Source organism: Pogona vitticeps, chromosome 9 (genome assembly GCF_051106095.1).
Source record: "Pogona vitticeps strain Pit_001003342236 chromosome 9, PviZW2.1, whole genome shotgun sequence".
In the NCBI taxonomy this organism is placed as follows: domain Eukaryota; kingdom Metazoa; phylum Chordata; class Lepidosauria; order Squamata; family Agamidae; genus Pogona; species Pogona vitticeps.
In genome coordinates this window covers 21,812,070-21,836,562 of record NC_135791.1, presented here as the reverse complement: position 1 = coordinate 21,836,562, position 24,493 = coordinate 21,812,070, and the positions used below count along the sequence as shown (strand labels likewise).

General features: G+C 46.7%; 3 protein-coding genes across 4 annotated transcripts; 2 read left to right on the top strand and 1 right to left on the bottom strand.

The window, feature by feature from the left end:
* Positions 1-139: 139 nt before the first annotated feature.
* LOC110090688 (interferon-inducible GTPase 1) lies at positions 140-5,300 on the bottom strand. Its single transcript, XM_020814439.3, has 3 exons — positions 5,129-5,300; positions 2,404-3,106; positions 140-1,404 (listed from the first exon to the last, which is right to left on the bottom strand). The coding sequence occupies exons 2-3, from the start codon at positions 3,096-3,098 to the stop codon at positions 237-239; spliced, it is 1,863 nt and encodes a 620-aa protein (XP_020670098.3). The 5' UTR covers positions 3,099-3,106; positions 5,129-5,300; the 3' UTR covers positions 140-236.
* Positions 5,301-5,335: 35 nt separating this feature from the next.
* On the top strand, positions 5,336-11,825 carry LOC110090689 (interferon-inducible GTPase 5). The gene is made up of 3 exons (XM_020814440.3): positions 5,336-5,469; positions 7,086-7,723; positions 8,944-11,825. The coding sequence occupies exons 2-3, from the start codon at positions 7,131-7,133 to the stop codon at positions 10,145-10,147; spliced, it is 1,797 nt and encodes a 598-aa protein (XP_020670099.3). The 5' UTR covers positions 5,336-5,469; positions 7,086-7,130; the 3' UTR covers positions 10,148-11,825.
* A 147-nt stretch (positions 11,826-11,972) lies between these two features.
* LOC110090698 (urokinase plasminogen activator surface receptor) lies at positions 11,973-18,684 on the top strand. Of its 2 annotated transcripts, XM_020814452.3 has the most exons (7): positions 11,973-12,693; positions 14,141-14,260; positions 14,893-15,027; positions 15,737-15,877; positions 16,245-16,388; positions 17,035-17,172; positions 17,846-18,684. In XM_020814452.3, exons 1-7 carry the CDS (start codon positions 12,645-12,647, stop codon positions 18,058-18,060), a joined length of 942 nt encoding a protein of 313 aa, XP_020670111.3. In that variant the 5' UTR covers positions 11,973-12,644; the 3' UTR covers positions 18,061-18,684. The 2 variants fall into 2 exon arrangements, with proteins under 2 accessions (XP_020670111.3, XP_072836272.2); XM_072980171.2 differs by lacking the exon at positions 11,973-12,693 and having other exon boundaries at positions 13,096-14,260.
* The last annotated feature ends 5,809 nt before the right edge of the window (positions 18,685-24,493 follow it).

The window sequence follows — 24,493 nt, the reverse complement described above, 5'->3', positions numbered from 1 at the left end:
ATCACATAACAATGGGATGATTATAAGGAGAATCACAGGAGAATGCATGATTGTACTACAATAGCTTGATTATGTTAAACACCAGTGATGTATCCCTTAATAGCCACAAGATGGAACTTTAGACTACAAAATCCCCACATGTACTCAAGAATCCTTGCCCCATCTTGTCCTTTGACAACTCATCCTCTTCTGGATTGGGGCTGTTGCTATTATAGCACCCTCCACATCAATGTTCTTTAGTCCTCCATGTACGCCCTCAGCAGCACCCTTTCTGCATCATCTGACAGTTCCACCACAACTTGCTTCAACAACCCATAAATGGACTCAAAGGAGATCTTAGGCTCCATGTTGACATTCCTTCCCCAATAGGGCACGTAGCCCTGCACCCAGGTGATTAGTGAGACCGGCTTGGTGATGAGGCTGTACACATACTCCGAATTCAGTGGCTTGGTGAAGACGCTTCGGATTTCTGCCCGAAGCAGTGGGATGGCCTTGTCCACGACCTGTGCGGTGCGCTCCAAGGACGCTTCGTCCAGGCCAAGGTCTACGCAGAAGATGCCGATGGTGACCGCCACGTTCTCAGCTTCATCCGGACGAGGATTCTCCGCAAAGGAGAGGCAAATCTGCAAGGCCTTCCCCCACGCATCTTTCATCAGCATTTTGGCTTTCCGCCTCACCAGTCTGGAGATAACGGTTGGGATGGCTCTCTTCAGCGCTTTCCTCTTCAAATCCGGAGCGCTGTTCTTGAGGGCCTCCTGGAGGCTGGCGAGATCATAGGTGTCGCGCATGTGGCAGGAGACCAGAAAGACCTGCGGGGCGTCTACCCCGTCCTTCTTCAGAGCTTCCATGCAGCTCTTCCGCACCCGCTCCTGCTGCTCGTCTTTGGTAAATGATTGGCTTCCAGGCCGAGCCTCCACGTCAACATCAATTTTGTTTCTCACGAAGAACATCTGCTTTCCTGTTGAATTGATGGCTCTGGCTAGGCAACTGTGGACATGCTTATAGCGCTCTGAGGCCACCAGCAGAAAGAAATCATAACGGCTGAGATCCATGCGGCTCACATCCTCTTCTGTCACCCCCACTCCTGGCAGGTCCCAAAGATACAAGCAGGGAACAGTTGACAGCTGGTAGGCCATAGCTTCCTTGGTTGTCTGAGTCAACCCAGTGGGAGCTGCATCTTCCTCCTTGGAGCCCAGCCCTCTCAGGGCGTTGATGAGCGAGAATCTCCCCGAGCCAGCTTCACCAATCACAGCTACGTTGAGCCGGATTTCCGTGGGGTTCTCCAACACGGAATGGATCACGGATGGGATTTCCGACAAGCTTCTGGACTCACAAATCTTGTACAACTCCTTGATCTTCTTCTCACTCACAGATGTCAAGTCATCCAGGTTCCCGTCATGATTCCTAGAAAGAATGACCATTATTGAAAAGCCCTCCCTAGATTCCAGTTTACTGGACAACTATTGGCCAGTCTCAAATATTCCACGTGGGGGTGGGCAAGGTTGGGAACCGCTGCTCTCCCCTGTTACAGCAGTAGGTCGAAATTTGGCCCCGGGCTGTGCCTGAATACCTGAATGAACAGCGATATACAGTGGTACCTCGCATTACGACGTTAATTTGTTTCAGCAAAATCACTGTAGAACGAAAACGTCGTAATGTGAAAATAAAAATCCCATTGAAACGCATTGAAACCCATTCAATGCGTTCCAATGGGCTGGAAACTCACCGTCCAGCGAAGATCCTCCATAGGGTGGCCATTTTCGGTGCCTGTGCAGTGAAGAATCCATCCCAGAAAACAGCGGGGAGCCATTTTATTTACCCGGTGGCCACTTTGAAACCGCCGATCAGCTGTCCGAAAATCGTCGTTTTGCGAAGAATCTGTTCCCGAAGCAGGGAACCGATCATCGCAAAGCGAAAAACCCCTATTCAGCCCATCGTTTTGCGATCGCAAAAATGTCATTGTAATGCGGTTTCGTCGTAATGTGGGGCAATTGTAAAGCGGGGCACAACTGTAATGGAAAGATCCAAGGAGACTCCATGCGCAAATAGGCCAGACTCATAAGCCTCTGAGATGGGGTGAAATGCTATAGCAGCAATTCCTACAGAACTGAAACAGGACGCCTCCTGTGTGTTTTAGATTCACAAGAGCCTTCCATTATTCATCAGGTCAAGGCAGCGCTCTGGGTGTTTTCCAGACTGCAGCTCCCACCATCCATACACCTTCTAGCCAGTGGTCAGGAAAGCTGGGAGCCACAATCCGACAACACTGAATGCGCACCTTGGGTATGGCAGTCTCTCTGTGTGACACAGCGGTATTCACATGGGATTCCTTTCCAACACAGAGGCAAAGATCCAGAAGTCTTGATAGGTCAGAGTTGGCCCTCCCCCAATTTCCTTACTCACCTCTTCAGCGTAAGCACCTCTCCTTCCAGGCTGTCTTCAAAACGAGCAAACTCGTATCTCTCCAGCTCCAGCCCGGAGACCAGGAAAAGCTTCTTGGGATCCGTTTTGTCCTTGGCCAACGTGTCCGCCAGCCCCTTCCGGACCAGCCCCAGCTGCTCGGCAGGGTTGAATCTGGTGCGGAGCCGTCTCTTAGCCGTGTGCAGGTCCAAGTCAATCTTGGTGCGGGCCAAGAGGAAGGGTCTCCCCGTCTGCTTGATGGCCTTGAGGACCTGGAGGTGGGTGTCCCTCAAGCCTTCACATCCTACCACGACCACGAAGCAGCCGTACTTACTCAAGTCCCCCAAGCCTTTGAGGTAAGTGGCTGGCTTCTCGGACCCTCCAAAGCCAGGTAAGTCGTGCAGGGTTAGGTTGGGGTATGCGGGATGGATGTGAACAACCGCCTGCTTTGTGGGTTGAGGAGCTTCCCGGAAATAAGCCCATGGATCCGACACTGCCCGGGGCTTCTTCACGATAGCCTGGACCAATGTGGTCACGCCGGTGCCTCGCTCTCCCAGGAACCCGACCTGGATCTTAAGCGCATTCACACAATCCACCATCTCTTGGATTTTGGAGGCGACTGCGCTAGCATTTTGAGCCTCGTACTGGGCCTTCAGGTTTTGAAGCTGCAGCTCATCCAGGTATGTGTTATCGGCCATGGTGGAACCTAGAAAGAGAACGGATGGAGAAGCATCTACCTGGGGCAGGTGCTCAATATGGATTGAAGGACAGGTGGCGGCTCTCTCCCCCCTCTCTAACTCTTCTTTGGACTCCAGCGTATACCAGCCACCGTGGCCACTGTCTATGCGGATCGGGGTGTTCTGGGAACTGAAGTCCCAAAGCTGTGGTGGTCATACTTGACTAGTATGCAGTGGGTCGTTTTGTTTCCGTGTTTGCAGTACAGTGGTGCCTCGCTTGACGAGGATAATTCGTTCCGTTGAAATTGCTGTTAAGCGAAATCCTCGTCAAGCAAAACAAAAAAGGCCATTGAAATGCACTGAAACCAGTTCAATGCATTCCAATGGGCTAAATACCTCAGCATCCAACGAAGATCCTCCATAGGGCTGTAAAGCGAGGAATCCGTCCTAAAACACAGCGGGGAGCCATTTTAGAGACACCAATCAGCTGTTTAAAAATTGTCGTCTAGCGAAAAATCGGTTCCCGAAGCAGGGAACTGATCACTGTCAAGCGAAATTTCCCTATCTAAACATGGTTTTGCGATCCCAAAAACTTCTTCGTCAAGCGGTTTCGTCATTTACCAAGGTAATTGTTAAGCGAGGCACCACTGTAATAATAATTACTGCACAGCTTGCCCAAGGCTATATAGGCTAGCTTTTCTCCTGTGACATAGTGGGGAATTGAAGTGTCCAGCCATGTAAGCAGATAAAGGCGTGGAAATAACCCCACCACCACCCTTGCAACACGTTGCTTAATATCATGGACCCATTTAACAGAAAGGGGATTTATAAACATTGCAATAGCACAGTTTCGTTAGGTTGTGTCCCCTTAATTAAAAGCCTTTCTTGCAGGCAAGGAAGCAGAAGGAAAACGAGCTGGGCATCCGGAGAAGGCAGCATTTGCAGGTGAATTTTAAGAGTCCAGCTTTTGAAAAAAAAGAAACTAGACTACCGAAAAAGGAATGCAGTAGTTTTGTCTAACGGCCTCTAAGCCTCTAAAGTCCGCTCCCTTTCTTAATGGAAAAGCCCAGGGATCCCAATTTCAAAATGAAAACACTATTCCCCCCCCAGCATTCCTCCTTTTTCCAAAAACAAATAGCTACCACCACCACCTCCCACACCATACTGATCCAGAATAAGATCATCATCATCATTGCAGAGCCAGAAGGGCCCCTATAGATGATCAAGTTAAACTCCTGTCAAGCGGGGGGGGGGGGGGATACCTTTTTGTATCAAAATTATGCAGAAATCTACAGGTTGATAAGCTCTGCTTAGGGTTGAAGACAAATCTGGGGAACTGCTGGACTTTTAGGTTGCCAACTTTGGGAATCAAGACGTTGCTTTTTTTAAATTTTGGCTTCCCAAATCTTGCATGCAACTGGACGCGTGCAGCACCCAGCAGCAATTCATTCAACGAAGGCTCCCACCTCCATTTTGAGACCAGAGTCCAGGGCACACATCTTATGGCATCAAACAGGATCACGTCCCCTGGATGCAATGAGGTCTTTCGGCTAAATCCAGAGCGCCTTCTTTTGCAAAGGCGGAGTGACGACGAAAACAGCAGCAACCGTAACAACAACAATCCCCGCCCAGTCTCTCCTCCTCCCTGTACTTTCCCTGATGAAGAATTCTGCTGAACCCGAAAGCTTACTCCGTCTTTCGCATTATTATGTGCGCGCGTGTGTGGCTGATCCGAGAGCAGCTGTTTTGGAGGATTTTACTCAGGAGCAAACGCTACCTTTGTATTTTATAATCTCCCTACAGGCTCTGCTTTTTCTTCTTCTTTCCATGCTTTTCCATTATTCACCCCCCGGTTTCAAACGTTAGTTGGCACAAAAAAGGGGGGGGAGGAGGGATCCCTATTGCGGAACTCATCATCATCTCCTGTGGCCCTTCTTCGCCCCCAGCCCTTTTTCTCCCAACCCCGCCCCCCCCCAGGAATCGGGGCCACCCACCGATCGTGAACCACCCTCCTCCTATCCTAGGTTTGTGGGGCGCAGCTGGCAACCTACCCGCGGTCCGCGGCGCGCAACTTGCTCGCTTTTTTTCCCCCTGGGCCCGCGCGCGCAGAGGAGGCGATGCGGGCTGGAGCAGAATTGCTGCGGGGAAACGAAACCGGAGCCGGGAGGGGAGAGGAAGGCTGGCCGTGTAAACTCGGGCTCCTCCTCTTCCTCTGGATTCCCTTGGGTGGTGGTGGAGCCGGAAAGGCTCCCGAGAAGGATCAGGGATCCGGCGCGGTGTAAACAGAACAGGGCGCAGCTGCAGTATTGCGCAAAAAAGGGAGAGGAGGATCGTGCGCAAGAAGAAGAAGAAGAAACCAGTCCCGGGGCTCAGGATCGCACCGTTGTGCTGGGTAAGGACAGGGGGTCGAGAGAGATCTGGGTCTGGTAGCTCCCTTTTTTTTTTGCTGATCGCTCATGGGATCCGATCAGATCTACCCATCTCTCTCCGGAGCTGCCTCTCCACGTTGTCAAAATTGGAGACTGCTTTTCAGGACCAGCGATCCCTCCCTCTCCCCGTCAAAAGATCCCTCAAATTTTTTTCATCTCTGCAGCTCTAGGATTGTGATGATGGTGATGACTGGTCTGTATTGCTACCTTGCTGTGCATGGCTTTAAAAAGGATTCTCCCCCCCCCCCCCCAGCAAGACTATGATTTTAAAAGAGGACAGATCAGGCTTCAACCATCTGCCATCTTTTATTGGGGGGGGTTCTTTTAATACGTTTTATATATTTTATATGATTTCAATAATATTTCATGAGCTGCCCAGTACTGTAGTTGTATGTTTGCTAAATGAGTGGGGTATACATTTAAAGAAAGAAAAATAAATTAAAAAAATGGGTTGCTGCTTGGATTCATGGGCTGGAATCCAGCTGCTGGTTTACACTTGTGTAAGGGAAGTCGCGGAAATCTTGGCTGCAAATTGCTGCTGGTTAGCAAAGGGCTGGTTGCGTACCTGGACGTACACACAATAATGCACATGAGGCACACAAACCAGCACCTGATTTATAAACAGCAACAGTCTAACATTATTAATCGAATCACTTAATGGGTAAATCACCAGTAGGATTCTCACCATTGCTTCAACCTCTCAGAGGGTAATTGACAGGTGAAACTGACCTTCTTGTTGCTAGGAAGGATGCTTATGTGAGCGGATTAAACTCTTGACTTGAGGTTGAAGGGAACCGCTGGCAGGTTCATTCTGTTCTTGATGTGTATTTGGAGCTAGCTGGCTGGATAGATCCGTCGTTTAGGTTGGGAGTTTGATTCCCCACTGAGCCTCCAGTGAGTAGAGCCAGCCTATGTAGCCTGGGGCAGGCTGCACAGTCTCCAAAATAGCCCCAGAAGAAAGAAATACAGTGGTGCCCCGCATAGCGATGTTAATCCGTTCCAGGATTAACGTCGCTATCCGGAAACATCGCTAAACGGAACTGAAAACCCCATAGGAACGAAAACTCACCAGTAAGCGAAGATTCCCCATCCGGCCGCTATTTTCGCCGCCTCGGTAAGCGAGGGCAGGGCACGAAAGCGGAGCAGCCGGCCATTTTATTCTTCCGGCGGCCATTTTGGAACCGTCGATCAGCTGTTTTTAGAACATCGCAATGCGAAGATCGGTAAGCGAAATGCTTACCGATCATTGCAATGCAATTTTTGGCCTATCTAAACATCGCAATGTGATCGCATTAGTGATCGCAAAAAACACGCCACTATGCAGATTTGGCATTAAATGGTGTGCTCGTTAAGCGAGGCACCACTGTAGTAAACCACTTCTGAGAACTCGCTACCTAGAAAGCGCTGAAGAAGGATCTCCGTTAGCCAAAATTGACTTGATGGCAGATGATAAAGATGATGATTTGTATTTGGAAGTTAGTTTAAGATCTATATGACTGTTTCTGAAGTCCTTAATATAAGCCTCTAGGTAACGATTTTCTTTCTGGATTCTCTCTTCCATTTTCTTATATTGCTACAGAATCTTCTGGGGGAAGAAGCTGGTTTTTTTGCGTGTGCATCCAAAATGTCTCTAAAGATCCCGCAGATTTCTCCAGCTGGATCTCCTGAACAAGGAGACGTCTCTGTGGCTCTTGTGGGCCAAACGGGATCGGGCAAATCGGCCCTGCTCAACAGCATACGTGGGATGATAGAAGGTGATGTCGGATGTGCCCCATTGGAGGCCCCACCCAAATCTGGGGCCCCGGTGATGTACCCTGACCCCTCCCACCCCAATTTGCTGTTTTGGGAGGTGGCGCTGGACGACGAAGGCCAAGCCGACCGGTGGCTGGGAGAGGCGGACGTCCTTGTGGTGGTGGCCGACGGCAAATTTGGCGAGAGTCACGCCCATGTGGTCAAGGCGGCCCTGGCGGCTAGCAAGAAGGTCTACTTTGCCCGCACCAAGGCTGACCTGGAGCTGCACACCGTCAAGCGCCTGATGGGGGAGCGCTACGAACGAGCCGAGGTCATCAACGCTCTGCGGGGGGTCTGCGCCGAGTCGTTGGGAGCCCACCAGCTCGGCCAGCCCTTTGTGTTCCTCATCTCTGCCTTTGAGCCTTATGCCCTGGATTGCCCTCTACTGCGAGAAGCCTTGCTGAGGGACGTTTGCATGTACGAGAGGTTAGTAAAGCCTCCTTATTATTCAAGAAGCTTGCTCAGAGGCCCTCCTTTAAATGAGGTCGGGGTGGATGCATGCAAGACAAAGCTTGTCTGTCTGTTTATCTATCTATCTAGTTGGGCTAAACTTGCTAAGCCTTGTTCAGGTCAGGAGGTATGATCTCCAAGGCTTCTCCTCCATCTGAGATAGATAAATGTTTTCCATAGGAAAACAGCATTGGAGCGAATAATCCCTTCCAGCCGCTTTCACGATCAGAGGTCATGTGGAATTGAAGTTTTTTTGCATGCATGCCGTGGTAGAGGCTTAAACTATTTTCACCTCTGGAGAAGCTGGTGTCTTAGGAGCAGCAGTTTTTGCTGAATCGGTTCAGTCTTGTTTTCTGTTTGGTTAGGCCAGTTGCATTTGATCTGTGGGACCTTCTCAGTGGTGGCCTCCGTCCTACAGAAATCACCTCGCCCCACATAGTCCTAGAGTGTTTAGGTATCTCATGCAAAAACCTTTATATAGTTTTAGATGCCTTTGGAGATCATGTCTGTTTATGCAGGTCTCTCACATTAGTAATTTGTCTTTCTTCACCAGATTTTATCCTTAAGATATTTGAGACGGTAGATCCCAGAATTTCCTTTCATGTGGGTAGAGGTTTCTGGGAACTGAAGTTCAAAATATCTGCAGGCCCAGATGCTCCCCAACTCTGATTTACGCCATAATCAGGGACGTCATCTGATATACAGTCGTGCCCTGCTTTACGATTGCCCTGCATTACGACGAATCCGCTTTACAACGATTTTTTGCGATTGCAATTGCGATTGCAAAACGATGGCCTAAATGGGGGAATTTCCCTTAGCGATGATCGGTTCCCTGCTTCAGGAACTGATTTTCGCTTTACAACGATCAAAAACAGCTGATCGTTGGGTTTTCAAAATGGCCGCCGGGTGCTTTAAATGGCTCCCTGCTGTGTTTAGGGACAGATTCCGCGCTATATAGGCAGCAAAAATGACCGCCGTATGGAAGATCTTCACTGGACTGTGAGTTTTTAGTCCATTGGAACGCATTGAACGGTTTTCAGTGCGTTTCAATGGGGTTTTTAATTTCGCTTTATGATGTTTTCACTTAACGGCGATTTTCCTGGAACGGATTATTGTCGTTAAGCGAGGTACCACTGTATTAATCCTAGTCTCCACTCCACACCTCTGATCTCCTTTCAACCCTCTTATCTCCTCAGGGTTCTGAAGCCCACCCGCTTGGATTTTGAGGTGATCAGTGAACGAGAGATTGCGGAAATCCAGGAGGCCTATGAATTGGGGGGTCTTTCTGAGGTGGTGACACGCATTCAGTGCAGCCTTGAGACGATCTGGAACGCCCAGCTTAATATTGCCATCACTGGGGAATCAGGAGCTGGGAAATCAACTTTTGTCAATGTTTTAAGGGGCATAAATGATGAGGACGAAGGCGCCGCTGCAACAGGTGTGACAGAAACCACAGCCGAGCCCACACCTTATCCTTACCCCAGCCATCCCAATGTTACCTTGTGGGATCTCCCTGGGGTTGGTACCCCCAACTTCCAGGCCGATCGTTACCTGGAAAGAGTGGAGTTTTCTCGCTATGATTTCTTCATCATCCTGGCCTCCGAGAGATTTAAGGAGAACCATGTCTGCTTAGCTCAGGCCATTGTCGCGCAGGGGAAGCAGTTCTACTTTGTGCGCACCAAAATAGACAACGACATGGACGCCGTGCGAAGGAGGAAGAACCCGCCGACTGAAGAAGAGGTTCTGAACGAAATCCGGAGCGACTGCCAAGAGAAGTTTGCCAAGGCTGGGCTGGCCAACTCGAAGGTCTTTCTTCTCAGCAGCTTCGAGATCAACAAGTATGACTTCCAAGCCTTTGAGGAAACTTTGGAGCAGGAATTGCCCAGCCATAAACGCCACGCTTTCCTCTTGTCCTTGCCCAATGTCTCCTCGGCCATCATAGAGAAGAAGAGGCAACTCCTTCACCAGGAGGTTTGGAAGGTGGCGTTGATCTCCAGCTTGGTGGCGGCTGTCCCACTGCCAGGCTTGGCCTTCACCTGCGATGTCTCCATTTTGCTAAGGAAGCTGTCCACTTACCGGCAAGATTTTGGCCTCGACGCCGCCTCCCTAACCCGGCTAGCAGAGCGTTCAGGGAAGCCGTTGGAGGTCCTGAGGGCAGAGGTACACAGTACCCTAGGCCGGAGCATCAACAAGGACGTGGTGATTGGATTGTTGGGGAAGGCCACTGGAACAGGCCTTGTAGTGGCCAATTTTTTCATCCACCGGATCCCGATTTATGGAGCCTTGGCTGCAGGGGGCCTTTCCTTCCACACCACCTATTCTATGTTGAGTCAGTGCTTAGAAGATCTTGCTGCTGATTCCCAAAAGGTTCTCCTGAAGGCCTTTGACAGTGAGGTCTGAGGTGGCTAGAACAAGATGGCGGCTGTAGGCCATTTGGAGACTCTCCCTAAGGTTTTTCTCCTTTAACTTCATCCCAGATGTTTCTGCTGAGGGAGTCCAGGTTGTACCTAAACTGACATGGATGTGAACTTGTCCTTGGTGTGTGGGAGCAGGTGACACCATCATTTGAAAGTAGCATGAGAATCCCTTTATATGAATGGTTCTTTCTCAGTTTTTTGCCGTCACTGTTAACTATGTATTGCATCACAGCTGTTACAACGGTAAACTATAACACAATGTTACATTTTCCATGTTTGGATTTTACAGTGTTTGGTTTGTAATTTGTTTACAAATCACGTTTCGGAAGCTGGATTCTGCTCTGCCACAAGCCTGACATTGTTTGTGAAATTCGATAGATACATATGTTCAGTTAGTTTAGTTGTGCATTTATTTCTTGCTTATAGACATTGGCATGAGAGCTCACGGGGTTGGAACATCTGACTGCAGGGTGAGTGGTCAGGAGTTCCATTCCCCCACTGTACCTCCCACCAGACGAGCCAGCATGGGTGACCTTGGGCAAGCTACATGGTCCCAAGGCTCCCCCTAGAGGAAGGGAAGGGTAGACCACCTGAGTATTGTATAAAAAATGCTAGGAATTGAATTGACAGCATATAGTGGTGCCCCGGATAGCGACAATAATCCGTTCCGGATAAATTGTCGTTATCCGGAAACATTGCTATCTAAACATCGCAATGCGATCGCAAAAAACGAATCACTATGCGGATTCGTCATTAAACGGTGCGCTCGTTATGCAAGGCACCACTGTATATATGTGTGTGTATATATATGTATATGTATATGTATATACACACGCATACACACACACACATATATATACATATATATATACATATACATATACATATATATATGTATATATATGTATATGCACATATATATACATATACATACATATATATAAATACATACACACACACACACACACAAACACACACACACACACACATATACACACACACACACACACACACACACACTTTCTGGGGAGCAGTGGGGGGCAATTTCATCCTCTTTCTGGGTGAAGGTGATGGCCTTCCAAGATCTGAGGTTAGACCCTGGACTTCTGAAAATTGCTCGCCCTGGCTTAGAGAGGTAGACCAGGCTGTTGTAATATCAAGAGCGGCGTGAGTGGGCCAGCTGATTGGCATTTACGGTTGCTTTTGGTCTTGATTTTGCCTTGCAGGCTGCCATTTGCTAACTACGGCCATAGTCCTAGTATAGCTAGACGCAAGCTACAAAGAAGGGGTGAAAAATTTATCTGGGATGGGAATACTGCCTCCCAGTCTGAGTTGTGGGACAAACCAAGGGATGGGGGGGAGACTGTGTCATATTTTGTTGGTGCTTGTACTGCGGACAGCGACTCCTGATCATGCTTCTTGAAAGCAGTGTCGTCTCTTACCTTGAATGCTGTTTGCCCAGAAGACTTTGCTTTTGTAATTCTATATGGGAAGTACCTTGAAACGGAGTGAGAAAGAAGCTTTCATGTGGATATATAAGTGCATGTTGAGGGAGTTGCAAAATTAACCACTTTGTTACTATGTAGTACTCCCCTCCTCATTTCCTCCCATGGCGTAATCTTATTTTTCTCGCCATCATTAATAAAGTGGTGTTACAGGAACGGCTCTGTTGCATCGATGGTTGTGAAACGTCCCCTGAGTAACGTTCTAAATGGGCGGTATATAAATCTTATAAATAAATATGGCGTATCATTGAACAGCCGGGTAATTCCAGAAAGATTGCATCTTGATTGCAGAATCAACGTTGTCTTCTTTGAAACATGATCAATGCAATCGATGCAAGAGATGGAGGGACAGAACAGCATTTATGGAGAAGTCTTGTGTGACAGGCAGAGGGAACAGAAGAGCCAAGGACGGTTGTGGAGAGGAGGAAATAAGCGATGTGGAAACAGACGGCCAGCCACTCGGGTCAGGATGGCTGTGCAAAGAAAGCCCCACCCTTTACTCAGTTAGCATCTGTAAAACGAGCCTCCCATTTCCGTTGGTTTTATTGAGGAATTTTTGCCCGGAAAACAAATTAGTTTCTGCGCAGGCAAACCCAACTGGCGAGCTGTGGGGGATGAGATCCATGTTAACCTTGGCACCCTCTTCTTATTTCATCAAAAAAAGCAAAAGGGACGGCTCTTAAAACTGCCGCCAGTTCTTGAGCTGTCCCTTGAAAGCGGAAAAATTGGCCCAACGCCATCTTACAAGGAGGAAGAAGAAAATTAAGAGGTCGAGGCAAACCGACAAGAGGCCATTTGCTTTCACGTTTTGAACGTCCTGCGGTGTAGTGGGTGCGTCTTCAGCCTTCCTTCTGAGCCGGAGACAGATTTCCTGGAGGAAAAAAGACTTCTCTGAAATTGGCTGCTCTCTGAGACACCGCACGCGATTCCCCCCCCCCCGGTTCTCGGCTTATCTTCATCCCCCTCGAGTGTGATATGAGGCCGTACGTGTATCTTGGGATCATCCTCTTTTGTCTTCACACAGGTGAGTGGCAGGTGGATTTGTCTGGAGGGTTGTAGCAGATGAAGGGATGGGGGGGCCAAAGCACTGAAACCTCTGGACTAGGAAATCATCATCATCATCATCATCATTCACCGTCAAGGCAATTCTTATGGTGACCCTTTCCAAGGTTTTCCAGGAAAGAGAATACTCAGAAGTGGTTGACCGTTTCCTCCTTCCGGGCTTGCCTTGGGACTGTGCAGCTTGCCCAAGGCTTCGTAGGTTGGCTCTCCTCCTGGCAGGCACATCAAACTCCCAACCACTGGCCCTGCAGCTAGAGATCTAAATCCCTGAGCGATCCGGCCAGCTCCTAGTCTGGGAAGGAAAGTGATATGATCTGCCATCCCGCTTGGCTTTTCTGTTCGTTCTGAGTTGAAGGGGGGCAATCATCCCAGTTAGAGTGGCTGTTTAGATATCGCCAAAAAAAGAAGGGAAGGCAAAAAGAGTTGCTGATTTTGCACAGAATTATGTGTCCTAATTTAGAGTTGAAAATTCATATTTCCTTTCATATTTATAATGTACATAGAATTACCAGGACAACCCAGTAAGTGGGGGAGACAGTGAGCAGGTGTCTGCTGAATGTCATGGTGTGTCACTCTGGATGGATGGCTTCAAAGTTGCTGGTCTCCAAGCCTATGTTTCTTTGGCTTTTGATTAGCCTTGGACTGGAAGGAGACACATCCTTTGGTTAGAGGACTGTCCCTCCTAAAAGAGGTCATGTGACCACCTTGCTGCAACCGGAGATGGTAAATGTTCTGATCAAAACACTGTAAAGGCTCACCCTTCACAAACGTCTTCCTTGCAAGAGCTATTAGAGTCAATTGGCCCTGCATCAGAGATGGCTGGATTGCTCAGTGAGTTAGGGAGTTTGGGAGTTCGATTCCCCACTGTGCCTTCTTGGGAGAAGAGCCAGCCTGCATGGCTTTGGGAAAAGCTGTACAGTCTCATGATGGCCCCAGAAGAACGGAATGGAAAACCACTCCTGATTGACTTGGTGGCATATGGTGATAATTGGGAGAGAAATTATCAAAGCAGAACGTATCCAAAATGTTTGTTCACTTCGCAGGAAGTGTGCTGCCCTAATTTACACAGGCCGGCCGGCCACATTTTGGTACAATCACCAGCCCTGGCTGAGTATCATGGCAATTCAGAGCCTACGTAAAGTTACTTGCTTGGACTACAGTTCCCAGAATCCCCAGGCAGCTTGGCCAGGGCAGACTCTGAGAGCTGCAGTCTTAAAAACCTGACTTTACCAAGATCTGAGATAGTTACGTTGGTTTGGACATCTTTCTGCTGGCCTAGATATTGGGCAATTCTACCAGTTTTCTGTTAGAGGTTTTGCTACTACTATACTGCTTATTCTCTGCAGAAATGTGGAGAATGGGGCAAAATGGAAAGTCAGCCGATATTGTGCGCCTATGTCTTTCCCCAGCCAATAGCTTGAGGTGCGCAAAGTGTGTGAGCAAGAAAGGAAACTGCAATGAGACCGAAGTGGAAGCGTGCAGTTCATATCAAGATGCTTGTTTCTTTGAAGTTAAGGATTTTATTGGTGGTAAGCATTGTTATTTAATCCATAGCCTAAGGTATGTGTCTTTATCTCTATCTTTATCTCTGTCTGTATGTCCATCTACATCTCAGCAATGCTAAAAAGCCCCAGTCCTTATTTAAGACTTTAGATGCACACTGGAATTTATATAAGTATGAAGTTCAGTCTCCAGTTAAATGGACCATAGATAGCAGAGCTGGGAGGGAAGCTCTTGTTGAACTCCCGGAGACCTGATGATAATCAGAACAAAAAAGCACTTAGCAAGATGGATTAAAGACCTAACTCAATACATGGTGTTTGTATATGAGAATTTGTTTATTCCGACCGTACCAAGTCTAAGCAGGGCCTTCTTAGTGCCCGCTCCAAAGTTGTGCCATTTCTTATCAAGGGAGGCCAGCCTGGCTCTGTTCTGCTGGCAAGTAGAGAGACTTAAAAAAATTCAACAGGGGAAAAAAAGGGATTTGTTGAGAAATGGGTTTGTTGTATTTTCCTTGGGGAATGTGTTTTTAGTGATTCTATATTGTGCTTTTCACTTAATTGTGTTTTACTATTTGTGTTTTACTATTTTGACTGATCTCCTTTTCAAGTGTCTTCCCTGCCATCTGGCGTCCTTCATTGTTTCTTCCTCCCTTTCACAGTGAGCGGAACGACTGTGAAACGGGGTTGCACCACTGCAAACTATTGCCGCCGCTACCCTGGAGGGTATAAGGGACACCTGGACCGGATAATGTATTGCTGCTCTTCGGACCTCTGCGAACCTGTGGATTATCACCGTACGTAAGAACAGAGTAGCAGCGGATGATTACTAGGACTGATGCTGGTTGCCGTGTGCCTGTTGATGGGGTCTGAATTGATTTTGAGTAGAGATGGGTACGAATCTGGAAAATGGTGGTTCGTGATGGTTCGTGGTTAGCGACGAACCACAAACCCCCAGAAACTCACCAGAAAACCAAACCACAAACCGACCGGTGGTGATGGGTCTCTCTGCTCCTGTTGCACCACACCTGATAGGGAAGCCAGGCTGGCTATCTCTGAAGAGGGTGGTGGCGGATGTGACATGTAAAGAGAGATGATGGGGGCAGTGGGAAGGGGGCAGGTGGGCATTTTGCCCAAGGAAAATGAAGGGCTCCGAGGAAGAAAGTTCGGTGCTTTGTTTCGTTTCAGCCCAAAGGGTTGCACGAATCAAATGCTTCCTGTAAGAGCAGTGCAGCCAAAGAGCCTATGGCCTTGGGAGATGATGATGAGTGCCCCAATGCTGGAGGCATTCAAGAGAAGCTCAGACAAGAGATCTGAGCTGTCGGATCTGCTTTGACTTGGATTCCTGCACTGAGCAGGGGATTGGACTGGATGGCCGTAGAGGCCCTTTCCAACCGCATGATTCTATGATTCTATTGTTCCGTGACTATATCCAAAACCACAGCTTGGCTAATGAAGGGAACCTGATGGCTGCTTTCTCCTCTTCCACATGGGCATTTCAAACAGACAGCCACACCGGAGCAGAAAACGGCATGGTGTGCCAGAGCTGTATTGGAAACGAAGCAGAATGCGGCCAAAACGCTTGGTCAGAGCCGTGCCGTGGGAATGCCGATCGGTGTATACAGATTTCCCAGCGCTTCCTCCCAGGTATTGTCAAACTGTCACCAATGTTGCTCAAAAGAGGGAACTCAGCTAGCTATAGGACAAAACGTGCAGACTTTGACTTTTGGAAATTTCCTGAAGAGTTGTTCCTTGTTTTCAAAAAGCTAATTTTTTTGGCAATTTTGTTGCTGAAGCTCTCTCAATAAAATGGAGTTGTAGAGCAAAAAAGTAATCAAGTACAACTGTGCCTTTAATTAAACTAGTCTGTCTGTCTGTCTGTCTGTCTGTCTGTCTGTCTGTCTGTCTGTCTGTCTGTCTGTCTATCTATCTATCTATCTATCTATCTATCTATCTATCTATCTATCTATCTATCTATCTATCTATCTATCTATCTATCTATTGCTCTTTCCAGGTGAAGAACTAGAACCCATTATAAAAGGATGTGGAGACAGTTCCTTTAGGGACACTCTGGTGGCTTACCAGATCGGGAAAGATTTCGCCTACGTTGAGCAAAACGTCTGCGGTCTGAGGAACTGTAACAACAGGAGTTTCCCAGGTAATTAGAACAGAGGTCTCGGACCTCCAATGTTCTGCCACGCACCCAAGAAGTTTTGGTGGTGGTGACGGAGAGCTCTAGACTGTAACAGCTGCATTTTCAGAGGGAGAGAGGACAGACGTGGTAATTTTGGTGGATCATCTTCTCTTCCACCAAGTTTTTCAACTTAGGCAAACTTCTGGATTTCAATCACTGCATCATCCCACAGCCCTTGGGAAGTTGACTCACACAGAGACAGAAACCAAGAATCCAAGGCCTTGATGTGCAGGAGCTGAGGCCAAGCAAGATAATGTGAAGTTGGTGATTTAAAAAAAAAAATAAAGTCCAGAAAGGTCTCCCTGAGCACTGTTATAGTTATTATACGTCAACAATTTGCTGCCTTTCACAAAGTGTGTAGAAGATGGCTTTTGGACTACAACTCCCAGAAGCTTTCTGGCCATGTGAGGATTATGGGATTTGTGGTTTCTGTAGCCACAGTTCATAGAAATAATGATTCTTGTGACAATTTTCTTTCTTTCTTTCTTTCTTTCTTTCTTTCTTTCTTTCTTTCTTTCTTTCTTTCTTTCTTTCTTTCTTTCTTTCTTTCTTTCTTTCTTTCTCTCTCCCTCCCTCCCTCCCTCCCTCCCTCCCTCCCTCCCTCTTACAGACATATCTCCTGGACAACCGAACGGATTAAAGTGCTACACCTGTCGAGAGACAGGGAAGGGGGAGTGTGACCGTGAGAGGCTGCAGCTTTTGAACTGCACCGGGATCATGGATCGGTGTGTGCACATCATAAGCAAAGGTAAAAAACTGACAGTAGACAGTGGTGGCTTTCACCCCACGGGATTTGCAGTACAGCAGATGGAAAGGGGAGTCAGAGTCGGTACCTCGAAGAGTTGGTCTGAAAGGGGTGGGTGGGAAATGGGCCACCTTTGTTGGATGTCACTATTTGGTGTACCCGTTAGGCCCTAAATATCAACATAGGAATACCCTTTTAGATAATGGCTAGAACTGGAAGTGAATTGGCAAACTAAAGCCAGAACATAGACTCATTCAGAGATGCAGTGTGTAGACTCTGCTGCATGTGTTTGTGTGTGTAGGCATCATCTTGACAAATAAGAGCCATCAGCCTATCTCCTTAACAGATGGAAGGTGCTTGACTACTCACACGGCCCCGCACCCCCTGCATTTTGGGAAAGGGCATTCTCAATCAATCCACGGCCCACTATTGCTTTACATGTATTCTGTAGTGCACTACAATTCCCACCAGCCTTAGCCAGCCTAGCCAATGTGGAGGGCTCATGGGCATCATGGTCACACTTGTCTAGAGAGCACCATGTCAGGGGTGGCGGGCACATGGATGCCACTGTAGTGGCGGGCACACGGGGCACTAAATAACCAGGCAATGTTTGCAAAAGGCAATGCAAGACGTTGAAAGAGTGTTATGAACGCTGGCTGTTTTTCTCCTTCTCCAGATCGTGACGTGCCGACAACTATCCAGAAGGGTTGTGCCACAGAGTCGATGTGCACCAGCTATTCCGATATCTATTATAAGCTGATGAGGCAGGATTCGTACCCTGCCTGCTGCAAGAAGTCCTTCTGCAACCGAGCAGGAGATCATTCTGGTCCAGAGATGCTGCTGGCAGTGGCGGGTGTTGTCCTGTGGCTGGCGATGATGGCTGGGAAATAGCTGGAGTTTGCTGGATCATCCTTCTTTTAAAAAAGCTTGATGACCCTGGGTGCTTAAAGCTGTCCTGGTGAAATCGATTGTTGGCATTTGGCACATCTACAAGTCACTGTGACAGTTGCACTACTTAGTGTAGGTATTGGATACTGAGATAGATATATAATGGGCAACATTTCACGTGCACACAGAGAAAGGGGACAAGATGGAAAAGAAGCTTAGAAATGTCCTGTGGAAAGTCACGGCTTTCTGCGGGGTTCATTCTGCCCACTAGAGGGCCGCAAAACCTGCATTAAGGAGATGCAAGTTTGCATTTTCAAACTATGACTCCAGGAACCTCATCTTATGCTTTGGCAGCCAGACTCTCCAACTAAACCCCTTGTTTAGCTTCCAGTGATCAGTCTCAAAACAAAGCATGTGAAATGCAAATGACATAGCTATGAAACTAATTTGCTGTGACAAACAGATATCTTTCACCCCATGGGAGAGCACCTCTGTACCAAATGAGATAAATGTATCATCTAGTCTGGTCCTCTAACAACTTTTATTGGCTGGTAGGTGTGGATCAATATGTCGTGTGTGATTCTGCTCCGGTTCTCATTTTTCTAACATTAAATATGTTTCCTCACATTTTGGCTGTGATTCTTTTTTTTTCTTTTTAAAGTAGTGTGCACCAAGATATAAGTGCTATAAAATTTTTAAATGCAGGTTTGCTGATGTCTGTACTTTCAAGGCATGCTTTCTTGAAATACATACTTTTCTAAGCAACTTCCCGTAATTTAATGCATTTTTTCTGGGCAGTTCCCCAATATATCCATTTTAGTGTGCACAATTTCTAAATTTGCCGATTGTGCCACAAAATTTGAAAAGTGTTGAATTTTGCCATTTATATGGCATCCCAGCTTGTATATAGGTTTGCATAATTTATTTGTTTTGATTCTCAGCTCAGTTCTAGAAGATCAGTGTTGTTTTTTTAAAGAAGAAGCTGCATTTTGGTTCCTAAATTTTACATGTGTCTCAAATGGTGGGAAATTGTTAACTTTTCCAGACTGTGCAAAGTTGCAAAGAACTTTGACAGAAAACCTTGTTTAGAAAAGGGGTGTTAGGCTCTGCCGGGCATCTGAGATTTTAGCTGCTTCTCTTGACTCCACTTCCTCTTTCTTTGACTGCTTAAAACTCCTGCATTCCTGGGTGTTTTTGTTATTACGTGCCATCACGTCGGACCCGACTTATAGCAACCCTAATAGGGTTTTTAATTTAAGTGAGATGTTTAAGGAATGGTTCTATGAGCTCCACACCCTCAATGGGTTTCCATGGCTGAGCGGGGATTCGAACCCAGCCCTCCTGAGTCCTAGTCCATCACCGTACCCATTATACCACACGGGGTATCCATTCCTGGGTGTAGGAGAGAATATAGGGGACACAGCAAAGCGGGGAAGGCAGCAGAACACCCAACCAAATACAGTGGTGCCTTGCATAGCAACGTTAATCCATGCAGCAAAAATAGCTGCTAAGCGATTTCATTGCTATGCAATTTTAAAAAGCCCATAGAAACACATTAAAACCTGTTTAATGCGTTCCTATGGGCTAAAAACTGACCTTAAAGCGAAGATCCTCCATATGGCGGCCATTTTCGCTACCTCTTAAGTGAGGAATCCGTGCGAAAACACTGCAGGCGACCATTTTGTTTACCCGGTGGCCATTTTGGAACCACCGATCAGCTGTTAAAAAAATCATCCCTTTGCAATGATTGGTAAGCGAAACAGGGAACTGATCATCACAAAGCGAAAAAACCCCATAGGAAACATCGCAAAGCGATCACTTTTGCGATTGCAAAAAGTTCGTTGCTATGCAGTTTCATCGCTAAACGGAGTGCCCGTTAAGCAAGGCACCACTGTATGTGCAAAGGAAAGTAATAGAAGAGGACTCCTATACATGGTGACTCTATGAATGAGTGACCTCAAAAAGTTCTTGTAATGAACAGTTCTGCTCAACTCTTACCAAATCAAGGCTGTGGCTTCTGTTAGAGACTCAATCCATCTCACATTTGCACTTCCTCTTTTCCTGCTGCCTTGAACTTTTCATAGCATCCTCGTCTCTACCAGGGAGTCTTCTCATGATGAGCCTAACATACAACAGCTTCAGTTTTGTCCTTTCTCTGCTAGAGATGGTGACAGCAGCCACGAAATTAAAAGATGCCTGCTTCTTGGGAGGAAAGCGATGACAAACCTCGACAGCATCTTAAAAAGCAGAGACATCACCTTGCTGACAAAGGTCCATATAGTCAAAGCTATGGTTTTTCCAGTAACGATGTATGGAAGTGAGAGGTGGACCATAAAGAAGGCTGACCACTGAAGAATTGATGCTTTTGAATTGTGGTGCTGGAGGAGACTCTTGAGAGTCCCTTGGACTCCAAGGAGATAAAACCCTATCCGTTCTGAAGGAAATCAACCCTGAGTGCTCACTGGAGGGAACAGATCCTGGAGCTGAGGCTGCAATACTTTGGCCATCTCATGAGAAGAGAAGACTCCCCGGAAAAGACCCTGATGTTGGGAAAGTGTGAAGGCAGGAGGAGAAGGGGACAACAGAGGACGAGATGGTTGGACAGTGTCATCAAAGCGACTAAACATTAATTTGACCCAACTCCGGGAGGCAGTGGAAAACAGGAGGGCCTGGCGTGGTCTGGTCCATGGGGTCACGAAGAGTCAGACACGACTTAACGACTAAACAACAACAACAACAATCCAAACTGGATTTAGAGAAAGAGGGGAAGAAGATATGTTACCCCCAAGCACGGCTGGTGGCAGAAGCAGTAAAAGTAGCAATTTATTTATTTCTCATAGAAATCACTGGCCAGGGTCCATGAGGAAAAATGTGTGATGGAGATGAGGTTGACAACAGTGATGCAAAAGGGAGGAACAGCAAACAAGCAGCCGTTTCTGAAAGAAGCAGAAGGCAGCTTAGAAGAGGTTTCCCTACTGAGTTGTTCTTTTTGCCTCTGTTCAAACAGGTTTGGCGAGCGTCTGTATCCTTCGCGAAACCTGTTTTACTAGGAGTAATAGGGAGCCGAAATAATGATGTGGGTTCTCTATGGGAAGCAAAACAAACAAGAAGCAAAGCTTAATAAATGCTTTGCTTCTTGTCACCAACACCAGTGGTAAGCAGAGGTATAACCCATATCCATACTTCTCTTTTCAACAATGCAGGGGTTAGGGGTGCGAGACCCCTGTGTGGTTCATAATCTGTGTATAACTCTTCTGCCCCCCCAAAATGGAACTACAAAGTTTAACACAAACACACACACACACACAATGTGGGTGTGAGAGAGAAAGGCAGCTCTATCAGGGTTCTCTTCCATCCCATTGACAAAACTTTCCATACAAGACTATGTGCAAATAAGCCTTAAAGGTCCTCCTGGTCTAGAAGCTGAATTAGAGATGCTGTGTTTGGGGGAAAGTAGACCACTTTGACTCCCTGGAAAAGACCCTGCTGTTGGGAAAATGTGAGGTCAAGAGGACGACAGAAGACGAGATGGACAGTGTCATCGAAGCGACTAACATGAATTTGACCCAGCTGGGGGAGGCAGTGGAAGACAGGAGGGCCTGGTGTGCTCTGGTCCATGGGGTCGTGAAGAGTCAGACATGACTTAACAACTAAACAACAACAGACCACTTTGATGCCTTCAGTGTTGAACTCACAAGCTTCTGGGTGGCCAGGGGCACAGTATTTCTCGAATATTTATTTATTGAAAAATAATCTGTGCATAACCCAAACCGTAAAGTTCTCACCTGTGCCATTCAAGGGAGAAGTGTCTGTATTTATATCACTGACTCTTGTTTGGCAGTGGCAAGGGGCTCCCCCTTGTTTATGAGGTGTGGATTCTGGTGCGAAGCGTCAGCAGGGACTTTAGGGACAGAAGGAATGTTTTCAGAGTTTAAAAGACCCAGCACCAAATAAGGCCATGAACTAGATCCAATTGTAAATGAAAAGAATGTACCGTATTTTTCACACCATAAGACACACTTTTTTCCCACAAAACAGGGGGGTGGAAAGTCTGTGCGTCTTATGGAGCGAAGAAAACAGATTATATTTTCCTGTTTTCTTCTCCTAAAAATTGGTGCGTCTTATGGAAAGGTGCGTCTTATGGAGCGAAAAATACGGGTATTATGGAGCATGTTAATAAGGAAGCAGAACCCATTGGCGCATCTTGCCAAAGAGCTGGGTGGGTGAACTTTAGGTTTGTGGAATATTCTGTCCCCCCCAAAACCCTGATGTCTACCAAATGGAGCCAGAATTCTGAGCTCAGGCAAACAGACCCATACATAAAATCCCAAAGCTCTCAGCAACGTCTTTATTCCAGCAATCTGATCATAAGGGCGTCATTTCGCTATTGCTAAACAACCGAGAGTAAAACAAAACCATAACAGACACACCTATTGTCAACCTCCTGCCGATCACTCTAGAACACAGGAAGTGTACATAGGTAGAGGTGGCTCCCTTTCGGTGAAATTTGCTCTGTCTAGAAGAGCAATGTGGTCGGCACAGACTGCCCGCTGGTCTCTAGCATGGCAGGCAGTCTTGTTTCACTACCCTACTTGAATCTTTCATGATTCGAACCCATTACTTGCTGCTTACAAAGCTGAGGCTTTGTAAGGTGAGCCCCGTGCAAACAGCTCACAGATTCCCAACATACTTTATGCCTGTCATGACAGGCTGATCCCAATCCTCTTGGCTCTGACTTCTAGCAACTCCTCTCTGGACTTCAGGTGATGATTTTGCCTTCCCCCACAATACAGTATTTATTTTAACTGGAAAAGCCGTGTGCTTATGTCCCAGAACTTCTGCATGCAAAAAAGCATATTGGTCCTGAACCCTAAATAGCAGAGATGGGCACGAATCAGAAAACGTTGTATTTGATTCCTAATTCGTCAAGGGCAACGAATCATGATTACGATTTTTTTTCCTGCCAAATCTACGAATTGATTTGTCAATTCATTCCTTTTAATTTAAAACCCTATATAGTGGCCCTCAAGCACCAAAATGCACCAGATTTGCAAGGGAGCTTCCTCTGACACTTCTTTACAAGCCCTACAAATTTGGTGACGTTTGGGTTTCAGACATCAGAGTTATAAACCTAGAAGGAGGGTCTCCTATCACAGTGAAGCTTCCTCTGGCTCTCCTCTACAGTCCCTCCAAGTTCCGTGAAGAGTGGGTTTCAGATCTCCAAGTTGTACACGCAAAAAGTGGATCCCCCCCCCCCAGGAAAGTGCCCTTTAGCGGCTGGCTTCGGAAACCCATCCTTCACCGAATTCTTGCTGTCCTTCCGTAAGAAGACAAAGACCTTTCTATTCAGGCAGACTGTCTTGGAGAGGTTTTAAAATGAGACGGTTTGCATTTTGTCACTTCTAAATCTGTTTCAATAATGCTTTATCTGACATTTTTAAGATAATGCTCTTAATTAGTTTAATACAGTGGTGCCTCGCAAGACAAATGCCTCGCAGGACAAAAAACTCGCAAGACAAATGGTTTTGGCAATGGGGTTGATGACTCGCAAGACAAATGTTCCTATGGCTGTGCTTCGCAAGACGAATGTTTTCTGTTTTTTTGTTCCTGCCTCGCGTTTGCTGATTTTTAAATGTTTTTCTATGATGTTTAAAAAGTTAAAGTTTTTTGATTGAAATTTTGCAAATCATCTGCACAATATGTATGGCTTTAAAGAGCACTTCATAAACCTTTTGTAAACCAAATTTGATTTTGTTCTGACTTTTTTTGCCCATAGGAACGCATTAATTAGATTTCAATGCATTCCTATGGGAAAACACGTTTCACAAGACAAATTTTTCGCAAGACAACATTAACCGCGGAATGAATTAGATTCATCTTGCGAGACACCGCTGTATTGGAGAAAGTCCCTGATTTTAGGTTAAATATTGTTTTTTTTTTAATGTAAGCCCCCTTGGGCCCTTTCTTAGGAGAAGGGCGGAATAAAAGCATATTAAACAAACAAAGCAAAACAAACAAACTTTAGCAGCAGACGGAGCAACGGGACACAAACAGCTTCAATGCAGCGCAGAGAGAGAGAGAGAAAAAAAAACAAGCATGGCATCTAATTAGAAACATTCGGGCGGTGAAGTCAAACGAGGTGGGGCCGTGTTGCTGATGAGGCCATAAAAATAAGGCATCGTCACAGCATCCTAACATTTGCCCAGCTGCTTGGTGGGTAGAAGGCAGATGATGGGAAAGAAACCAAATCATCATTTTAAAAAATAAAGAAATGAGGTGAATGTACACCTAACACATTAGCACGAAAGAAAGATAGAGAGAAAATTAATTATTGGAACTAATTATTTGTTAGAGAGAACACTTGGCTAGAAATGTGTCCAAGCTTGAACTTCTGCTTTAATAAGGATGTAGAAGAGGTCATTTTAACCCGGGTGAC